This window comes from Gracilinanus agilis, chromosome 6 (genome assembly GCF_016433145.1).
Source record: "Gracilinanus agilis isolate LMUSP501 chromosome 6, AgileGrace, whole genome shotgun sequence".
In the NCBI taxonomy this organism is placed as follows: domain Eukaryota; kingdom Metazoa; phylum Chordata; class Mammalia; order Didelphimorphia; family Didelphidae; genus Gracilinanus; species Gracilinanus agilis.
The window spans coordinates 258,213,433-258,224,363 of record NC_058135.1 but is presented as its reverse complement, the minus strand read 5'-3'; the positions used below and the strand labels follow the sequence as shown (position 1 = coordinate 258,224,363).

General features: G+C 44.0%; 1 protein-coding gene across 1 annotated transcript in view; it reads right to left on the bottom strand.

Annotated features, from left to right (window-relative positions):
• Positions 1-649: 649 nt before the first annotated feature.
• CAT (catalase) overlaps positions 650-10,931 on the bottom strand; it is a 37,612-nt gene continuing 27,330 nt past the window's right edge. The window contains exons 9-13 of the mRNA XM_044682330.1: positions 10,594-10,732; positions 3,706-3,836; positions 2,934-3,041; positions 1,949-2,032; positions 650-1,369 (exon numbers count right to left, since the gene is read on the bottom strand). Coding sequence (XP_044538265.1) covers positions 1,307-1,369; positions 1,949-2,032; positions 2,934-3,041; positions 3,706-3,836; positions 10,594-10,732 — 525 coding nt within the window. The 3' untranslated portion in view covers positions 650-1,306. The remainder of the gene's footprint in view (positions 1,370-1,948; positions 2,033-2,933; positions 3,042-3,705; positions 3,837-10,593; positions 10,733-10,931) is intronic.

The window sequence follows — 10,931 nt, the reverse complement described above, 5'->3', positions numbered from 1 at the left end:
TGGCATCATGCTCTACCCACTGCACCATCTAGCTGCCCTAGATGTTATTACCATCATTGAAATCCTAACCCTGCTGTTTGCTGTCTCAGTGGCCTTGAACTGAAGCCTCTGCCTCTCTGGCCTCAGTCTCCACATCTGTATGACGAGGGGTTAGGATTAAATCATCAAGGTCCAATTCCAAGTCAAAAGCTCTGATCGTGGATATCCTAGAGGAGTTGGGTCTGAACAAGGGCTTAGCCAAGGAAGGAGTTCCTCATTAGAATGTCAGATCCTTGGAGGCAGGGATTGGGTCATTCCCAGGTCCTCATCATGCTGTTTTACACACAGCATACACATAATAAAAGAATTGTATTAGTGAATTATATTGAAGACTCAGTTGCAGTTGGCAAATTTGTTTTTTTTTTTTCTTAAATCCTTTCATCTTAGAATTAATATTGATTCCAAGGCAGAAGAGTGGTAAGCACTAAACAATGGGGGTTAAGTGACTTGCCCAGGGTCACACAGCTAGTAAGTGTCTGAGGCCAGATTTGAACCCAGGACCTCCTGTCTCCCAGGCTGGCTCTCCAAACACTATGCTCTCTAGCTGCCCCTGCAGTTGGCAAGTTTTACCATCCATTTGATCACAACAGAAGAAAGAAACCAAACACCATTTGCTTAGAGATTATTTTACTGTAAAATGCAAATAGGATTACAAATCAATTAATTTGTAAAAATCAATACGTCATTAATACAAACATAATTTGAAGATAAAAGAAAACTAGAGGATGACAATTTCCAAGGAGAAACAATGACCTCGACATACATGATAGAGGCAGATTCCTGAAAAAAGTGCTCCACAAAATGTCTTCCCTACAAGGAAACTGATTTTTTAAAACACTGATCCATCCAGAAAATCTTTTTTCTTCTTGTCTAAGAAGCAATGAGGTGAGATGAAAACATTAATTTCTTGAGGTCATTTTTATCAGATAAATTGATAATTCCACTAAGCAATTTTCCTCCGTTCATGTCAAATGAAATCAGCCATCAGCAACAAAAGACACTTTGTAAATGGCACTGGATTAACCTTCATTTCCAACATAAACACGAAAAATTATTTTCCCCAAGTAATAAACGTGGGGTCCAAAGTATGAAAGGGCAATCATCATTATTTGTGGCAAAATGTGACTATTTCTACAAAGCAAGGCCTTTCTCTGGGTATCTGGCAAACAGACATGCTGTATGTGTAGTAACTGACCCTACGGAGTAACCTCTTGTAGCTTCATCTGTAAAATCACTCTCGAGCTGTGAAGAGACGCCTCCGATGAGCTCAGAGATTCGCTTTTTCCTTCGCAGTCAAATGAGTAGCCTGGGCATAGGTGTGAATCGCCTTCTATTCAAAAGAACGAGACAAATTAATTTCCCAGCCAGGCACAAGGGCAGTGACTCGGTTTCCCTCTTAGGACAGAACTAGATGCAGACTGTCCAGGACCGAGTCCCTGCCCTCTGGGGGGGTGTGACGTTGGGCAAGCTCCTGCCCCCCTGGGCCTGGGGCTCCTCGGCAGTAAAGATGAGGGGCTCCAACGAGGTAATCTGGGTCTCTTTGAATTCTAAGTCTAAATAGGGCCCGGTGTGGCTGGGTCAGCGATGTCCAGCCAGGCCCTGGGACGGGGCGATGCTCAAGCCAGGAACCTCTCAGCCTCCGTTTAACCAAGCAAGGTAGAAGGGCAGAAAGTCAGCGAGCGAGTCTCGGCAGCGAGAGGAAGGATTACTACTAGTGCTCACACGAGAAAAGCCGGCCCCATGGGAGAGCCCATTTCAGGAGCTGCTGGACCTACTCCCTTCACTGCGTGGCTGTGACCATGTACGGCTCGCTCACGCATAACCTTCCTTTCTTCCCGACAGCGATGGCGGCTCCCACTTAGGGCAAAGCTGCTAAGGGGGGGCCGCCCTCCCCTCGCCGGGCGCTTACCTGGTGCCCCTCCGCGTTGTATTTATCCAGGAGCACCTGGATGCGGCGCCCGTACTCGCTATCCACATCGCTGAAGTTTTTTACCTGGAACCAAGTGACAAACACTAAGGACACAAGCCATTGCGCAACTCTTAGTCTAGGGGCAAGGAATGGGCACGGCGGCCCGGGAAGGGGTCCCCATCACGCCGAAAGCTACGATTTCATCTACCATTTCATCGATGTCCAGGATTCTGGAAGGAGCTTCGATGTGGCCAGAGTCCTCCGTGAAGGCAGGACCGGCCAGAGCCTCGGGCCAGCCGAGACCCTTGCCTTAGGGCAGAGGCCCGCAGAGAAATACTGCTTTGGGTCGGACTGTAGGGGTTAGCAGTGCCTCCCCTGAGGCAGTGAAGAAGGCTTTGGGAGAGGCAGAACTCCAGGCCCCCAAAAGAGCAGACCCAGCTTCCTCTATAAAGGGAAGATTAGAAAACAGCCGGAGGAGCCCCGACCTGCCACGGCACCATCCACAAATGTCACAGGAGCCCCTGTGAGCCCAGAGCCCAGGTGGGAATTCTCTCTCTCTCAAGCATTTCACAAAGGGGGCTTTTCCCCAAAAGCTGGGAGAAAACAGCACTGAAGCGAGCCAGCGTCACCTCAGTCCGGTTCTTCTTGACTTCTTAACAAGGTCGGCCCCGGCGCTCTCCAGAGACAAGGGCACATTAGGCGCCCCGCGGGCTGCAGCTTGGGAAGTCTGTTATGAAACCTGTATCCAAGGCTAAGGAAGCATCAACCCAAGGACGAGGGGGGCACCCAGAGCCCCAGCAGGCTGGAGGGGAGGAAGAAGAGCCCCGGAGGGCCTCATGCCTCCCATCAGTGCATAAAGAAGGGGACGACGCTTCAGCTCCCCAATATCAGCCTCCTGTTCTGGTCCCTCCAGCCTCGCCTTCCCACAAGCCCACAGGGAGGCCCCCCGCATTGGCACTGGGCCTTCCACGCCAAGATCACTCACGGCTTTCTTCTGGATGAACAGCTGGGCGTCCTTCAGGTGCTGGGCGATGTTCTCACACAGGCGCTGGCGCTGGCCCTCGTTCAGCACCCTTCTGTAGAATTCTCTCACCTGAGCAGACAGAGGGGCACGGAAAGCCAAAGGGTCAGCGCAGCCTGGGGGAAAAGCTAAGCGCCCCGGGGACCTCTGAGGAGCCTCAGCAAGGGGGCGCTGGACCTGGGAGCCGGGAGCCCCCAACCTGTCCTGGAGGTGCTGTGGCAGGCGAAGGACACCCTCTCTCAGCCTCCCCCCAAAAGGAGGCACGCTCACGCCTGCCGTATCTTTCACAAAAGCCCATTGGGAGGTTCCAGGCGCGGATGTTGGGAAAACCCTTTGTAGACTCAGAGCTCAGCCCTGGGGGGACTGAGACTAGGCCAGGCAGCAAAGGAGGGAAGTGAGGGGGGCAGCTCTGCCCTCGGGCAATGCATTCATTATGCCCCAAAGGCTGCCCCCACCCGCCCAATGTAAGGAGTCAGCAAGGCTGGGAAGCCCAGGGGAGCTGCACCAAGTCTGATCCAGCATCCTCCACCCACCCCGGTCAAGCCTGCAGCCAAGACTCCCCCCCCCCTCCCCAGGAGGCCAGCCGTGAAAAAGAAGCCTCGTCTCTCCTTCATGGGCCTGGGGCGGCGGCTTGACTTTTCCCAAACAGAAGCCACATCCGGCTCCTGGCCATGGCACAAGGGAAGAAGAGCCCAGAATGGGGAAGCCCCCAGAGGGAGGCCGCAGAGCCCCTGACCTGGGTGACGTTGTCCTCGTTGGCGCTGTTGTAGCGCTGCACATCGCCCGAGGTCCGGAAGCGGTGCTCCAGGGCCATGTGCGAGTCCTGGGGAGCCCCAAAGCTGTTGGGGTAGTAGTTGGGAGCCCCGCCTGGGAAGGAACAGAAGAAGAGATGCTCAGAACAGAAAGCGTGCCACAGGCCTGGGGCTCTGCCCAGAATAAGCTGGGGCCTCCTGACCCACATCAGCCGGAACCGTGCGGACCCGAAGGCTCCCCGAGACTCCCGTGCAGGAAGCGCCCACCGGCAGCGCAGCTGGAACAAAGTCAGGGGACAGACGTCTAATTCTCACAGAAGCAGCTTAAAAGTCCTGAGCCGGATTAGCTCCTAAGAAAAGGCTCTTCTCCAAGAGAAGGACTAAGTAGAGAGCCAGGCGTGGACCCGAGAAACCTGGCTCTGAATATGGACCGGGCGCTTCCTCGCTGGGTGACCCTGGGCGAGGCCCTTCGCCCCAATCGCCGAACCCTCGCACTCTTGTACCCAGAACCAACGCTTAATATCAGCTCTAAAACCAAAGGTAAGGGGGAAAGGGGGGATTATTGTTTGTTTGTTTGTTTAAGAGAGAGAGAACAGCTGGGAAAACTGGAAAGCAATCGAGCAAAAGTAAGAGAGGTTTAGACCATGTTACACCACATAAGTTCTGTCTAGATAAGTGACCTGAATATGATCGTCACATGATAAAAACATTGGATAAAAAATGTACAGGTATGTGTGGGTGTATATATGTTCATACATACATGCATGTATGTATGGCTAGTTATAGCTAGAGGGAGAACTCTTAGAGGAGCTTTTGAAAGATAAAATAGCCAACTTAAATAAAAAGATTTTTTTTTTAATTTTGTGGGCATAAAATGGTGTATTTAGGATAAGAACTTGATAAAGTCATAAAGAATCTGATGAGTGGGCCCTTGCACTTCTAAATTTGAGAACATATTCAAAAGGAGTTGTTATAAAACTGAGTCATAAAATACAGAACCCAGTCATCACATCAACTCTATATAAAAAGGGGCAACTAGGTGGCTCAGTGGATTGAGAGCCAGGCCTGGAGATGGGAGATCCTGGGTTCATTCTGGCCTCAGATACTACTTAGTTGTGTGACCCTGGGCAAGTCACTTCACCCCCATTGCGTAGCCCTTACTGCTGTTCTGCCTTGAAACCAAGAGACAGTATTGATTCTAAAATGGAAGAAAAAGGTTTTTTAAATATATATGTATACATATACATATATATGTAAAAGATTCATGTTAAAGTATAGAAAAAAAAAACAGAGATGGTATAAATCAAATAAAGACTCTTGGAGGGAAATGGCTAGTGACACAATAAAAAAAAAGTAGCCTCAGACTCAGACTTCACACAATGTAACACTTTAAATTCTAGCTGGAATATAAATTTAAACATCTAAAACAATGATTCCCAAAGTGGGCACTACTGCCCCCTGGTGGGTGCTGCAGCAATCCAGGGAAGCAGTGATGGCAACACTTTTTTTGTATTACATTCTATTCTGAGTTCAATAGATAGTTTCATAATTTCCAAGGGTGCTAAGTAATATTTTTTCTGGAAAGGGGGCGGTGGGCCAAAAAAGGTTGGGAACCACTGCTCTAAAAGAACATGTAGAAAATGGAAGAAAAGAGAATATTCATCTCGATTGTGGAAGTGCAAAATTCTTTTTATTGAGCAAAAGGAAGACTACCTGAGGACATGGCGCATGGTACTCAATTACTGAAAAAGTAAAAATGTCTTTCTAACAAGAAAGAATATAGTCAAGATAAGAAGGAAAAGAATAGGTTGGGAAACCATTTCTGTAAATGTACCATAAGTGTAACACAAAACAACTTCTCAACTTTATAAGAGATGGAGAAAAATATTTAAGGAAAAAAAAAACCCTAACCCCCAGTTATAAAAGGAAATAACAAATTTACAAAATAAAAACCTCACATTGTAAATGATAACTTGAACATGTTCAACCTCCCTAAAAAATAAAAGAAATGAAGCAACACCAACTTGTGGTCCCTAGTTTCGGATCTCAGTTTTTGAGCCAGAGCTGAAAATAAAACAATAACAATGATGGGCTCGTGGCCAAGGATGGGATGCATCAAACAATGGCTACAAGAGTGGGAGTTTTACGAATCTAATCAAAAGGGTTTTAAGATAAAAATTAAAAGGGGACAAAAACCACCTACATGTACCAACAAAGCTACATACCTTAGAAAGGAACTAAAACAGCAGTAGCCATGTCCAGAAAGTTATAGGAGATAAAAAAAAAAAGCAAGTTCTAATTTCTGTATATAAATACACCAATCAGGTTTAACAAGTAAAATTAACTGGAAATCCTCATGAAGGAAGTTAATTTAACATCAAAGATATCAATGAGACATGGTAGTATGGGATCCTTTGGACTCTGAAAAGGGATACTTTATTAAAAAAAGAAATATGTCCTATCTGTGTGACCTTGGCCAAGTCACTTAACCCCAATTGCCTAGCCCTTACCACTCTTCTGCCTTGGAATCAATACATAGTATCAAGTCTAAGAGTGAAGGTAGGGGTTAAAAAAAAAAAGAAAAAGAAAAAGGATAGGTAAAAAAAGGAGATGGAGGAGTCTTAGCATTGCATATTAATATGATATTTTCACATGAGAGAATCCAGAAAAAGACCAAAGGTGGTGGGGAGAAATGGGTTCTGAGACCTCTTCTAATTCTACATTTATGACCCTAGGACTGTTTCAATTTTGCCTGTTAGCCTAGTCCCTAATACAGTATAATTGCTTAACAAAAGTTAGTTTTTTAATTGAAAATGTAATTCAGATTAATATGGAAAATATGAAAATATATTAAAATGTATAAGAATTAATAGCTCCAAAGAAAACATGAATCAAGCACATATTAACTAGAATATTAGTAGGAAAAATTGATAGATCCTACAGGGACAAAAACAGCTGGGGCACAAGTTCAATTAGAATTCCTGGAAGAAATGAAGTGTGAGGGGGCAGCTGGGTAGCTCAGTGGATTGAGAGCCAGGCCTAGAGACGGGAGGTCCTAGGTTCAAATCTGGCCTCAGCCACTTCCCAGCTGGGTGACCCTGGGCAAGTCACTTGACCCCCATTGCCTACCCTTACAACTCTTCTGCCTTGGAGCCAATACACAGTATTGACTCCAAGATGGAAGGATTTAAATTTTGAAAGAAAGAAAGAAAGAGAGAGAGAGAGAGAGAGAGAGAGAGAGAGAGAGAGAGAGAGAGAGAGAGAAAGAAAGAAAGAAAGAAAGAAAGAAAGAAAGAAAGAAAGAAAGAAAGAAAGAAAGAAAGAAAGAAAGAAAGAAAGAAAGAAAGAAAGAAAGAAAGAAAGGAAGAAAGGAAGAAAGAAATGAAGTGTGAGTGAAAAAAAAAGAATCAGAACTACTTTTTATGAATGAAATGAGAATGGGTGGTTGGAGAAAAAGTAGAAAAGATAGGAGAGTTATGGTCAAAAGAAATGGAAAAGGAATGAACGGTTTGGCACAGGAGGTACAAACCTTACTCAAGCAACAAACTTCCTATAAATTGGAATGAACCAAATAGAAACCAATGACACCACAAGAGTAAATGAGAGTCAAAAGACTGAAAAAATGGAAGATATTTTCAGGAATCTCATAGCAAAAATGAATGACCTAGAAAAGAGATTAAAGAGAAATAATGTAAGAATCTATGGACTGAGTCAGTTAGGTAGCGCAGTGGATAAAGCATCAGACTTGGAGTCAAAAGGACCTGGGTTTAAATATGGCTTCAGATACTTCCTAGCTGTGTGACCCTGGGCAAGTCACTTAACCCTAATTGCGTAGCTCTTGCTGCTCTTCTGTCTTAGAATTGATACTAAGATAAAAGATAAGGATGTTAAAAAAAAAAAAAAGAATCTCTGCTGAGTGTCATCTGTCACTCCACCCTGCCCCACCCTCTCCCCATGGAAAAAAGAGCCATGTATCATTTTTTTTTAATGAAATCTCAAAAGAAAATGGCCCATTATTTCTTAGAACCAGAGGGCAAGGTAAAGATTGAAAGAATCCGTTGGTCACCTTCTGAAAGGAATTCCCAGGAACATTATAGACAAAATCTAGAGCTTCTAGTCAAAGAAAAGACACTATACACAGCCAGAAAGAAAGAAGTCAAGTACCAAGTACCAAGGCGCACCAATCAGGATCATAAATGATTTAGCAACCACTACTTTGAAGGCATGAATAACTTGGAATATAATATTCCAAAAGGCAAAGGATATGGGCTTGCAGTCAGGAATAACTTACCCAGTAAAACTGAATACAATCCTATGGGGGGGGGGGGAGGCTGAAGAGGAGAAATTAACCTTTAAGGAAACAGAGGACTTCAAAGAATTCTTGATGAGAAGACCAGAACTGCATGAAATGCTGAAGTACAAACACAACAGTCAAGAGAAACGCACAGGGTAAGCATGAGCAAACAATCATAAGGGACTAAAGAAAGAGAAACTGTTTACATTCTAGTATGGAGAGATGACCCTCAGTATCCAATCATCATAAAGAGTCAGAGGAGTCTAGTCAGAGAAAGGGCGTGGGGATGTTTCAGTTCAGTTTATTTGTTTGTTTAAACCCTCACCTTCCATCGTAGAATCAATCCTGTATATTGGTTCTAAAGCAGAAGGGCAGTAAGGGCTAGACGACTGGGGTTAAGTGACTTGCCCAGAGTCACACAGCTACAAAGTATCTGAGGATAGATTTGAACCCAGAACCTCAATCTCTAGACCTGGCTGTCAAGTCACTGAGCCACCTAGCTGCCCTGTTCTGTTCCGTTTTGATGATCTTAAAAAAATGAGAAGAGAGGGAAAGAGAAATCCACTGCCAAGAAAGATAGAGAAAATTCTCTTACATAATCACTTTCTACAAATGGGTGGGAAGAACAATTAATACCTGAACCCCCTCTTATCTGAACTGATCAATGGAGAGAGCACATATGCATGTGTGCACACACACTTAGGTAGAGAAATACATTTTACTTAACAGGGGGGAAAAGAGGGTGACGGAAAGAGAGGGGGAAAATAAGAGGAAGGGCAGGTTAAAAGAGAGGCATTAGTCCTAAGCAAAACAAACTTTTCTAGCAGCTCTTTTTGTAGAACTGGAAACAGAAGGGAGGCCCAACATTTGAAATGCAGTTGAACCACTTTATGGTCTATGAATGTGATCGAATACTATTACACTGTAAGAAATGATGATGGAGATGATTTTGGAGAAACCTTGGAAGGCTTATGTGAACTAATGCAGAGTAAAGTGAGCAGAGCCAGGAGAACAATCTATATGATAGCAAAAACAATGTAAAAACAATGAACTTTGAAAGATCCAAGAATGACCAATTCCAGAGGATTCATCATGAAATCTGCTACTCCTGAGAAAAACATTATGGACCCAGAGTACAGATGGAAGCATATTTGGGGAAAGCATGGCCAAAGGGAAAATTTGTTTTGCCTGGCCGAAAATAATTTTCTTGCTTTCTAAATAGGGGAAAAGAGAGGTAGAAATGTGAGGAGGTAGATTTTCATTTAATTTTAAAATATGCATAGGGACAAATGGGCAAAATGAAAGTGAAAGCGGCTCCAAAAGAAGTAACCAAAAATTGCTCTAGATCCACATCCAGAGAAAGAACTGTGGGAGTAGAAACACAGAAAAGAAACATTTGCTTGGTCACATGGTTCATTGGGATATGACTGAGGATGTAGATTCTAAGTGAGCACTCTATTGCAAACATTAATAACATGGAAATAGGTCTTGATCAATGATACATGTAAAACCCAGTGGAATTGCTTATAGGCTATGGGAGGCGGGGAAGGAGGAAGGGAGGGAAAGAGCATAAATCATGGAACCATGGGAAAATATTCTAAATTAATTAAATAAATGATTTTTTTTTAAAGAGAAGAAAAAAATGAAAAAAAAAAATTGCTCCAGAGAACTGAAGGTGAGGATCAGGCAATGGGGAGGCATATGGTGAGCAAGACCAGTGAGTAAATTACTATAAATCTGAGAATATGTAGGAGAAAAGGTTTCAGAGATGCCATCGAGGAAATATATGGGCTACAAAGCTAGGCAATATATGGACCTAAAAAAAAAAAAGGGAAAAGCAGCCTGTTTCTCCACTGGTGTACATTGCCAAGGGAATGAGAGAGGAAAGTTCCGGAGCACTGGGTGGACTCTCTATGGCCAACTTCAGGGGGAAACATCAAAGATTTCTCAGCTCTACAAGAGCACAATGAAATACCTTATTCAAGTGGAGAGGTTCTACAGCATACTTATTTGATTTTGTTCATATTCAATGTTAAGTTCATAATAAATCTTAGGAAGTTGCATGTGGCCTATCATAGACATGTGTTTTGTATATTGGGGGGCTGGGAAGGGAGAGGGAAATAGGGAACAGTTTCTCATAGACACCCAAGAATTCAAAAGACTAAAGTAATTACTTAGTTAATTTAGCTGGGTATGACAAACGGGAAAATTCAAGGAACTGACGGTAAATCACAGATTTTTTTTTTTTCCCACTGAATCGACTTCCCCTTTTAGTAGCCAAAATAGTTCAAGTGTAACATAGTTCCGACTTCACAAAGCTGGAAGGAAAATCTTAAAGAGCCCCATTAAGTGGAGTCATGGGAAGAGCATGAAGTTCCAGAACGCGCGGGGTTCTTATGTGCGGCGGCTCCTCATTTACCCAGGATGTTCCTGCCTAAGTCACAACCTTTCTAAGTCTCCAGGGTTGTATCTCAATGGCCTTTCAAAGGTCACTTTCCAGATTTAAATGCTAAGCTTCTAGGAATCAAGCTGGAAGTAAACTTGTCCTCGCATTGGATCCCAAAGAGTTTGGCGATACCTTGGTTGTCGAACATGCACATGGGTCCGTCTCTTTGGTAGTTGGTCACTCGGGTTCGGTAAGGGCAGTTCACAGGTAAGTGAAGATAGTTGGGTCCTAGACGATGGCGGTGAGTATCAGGGTATGCAAAAAGGCGACCCTAAAATAATGAATTTGAATATGTATTTACTTTATTTACTTCAAGTTGTAAAAGATGAGCTACTACGTTTAATCAACAGAAGGGAAAAGAATACATAAAGCACCAAATGAAAAATCATGACTGAAAAATACTGCATATGCCCCACCAGGGGTCAAGTCTATCCTTTATTTTATATATATATATATATATATATAATCTT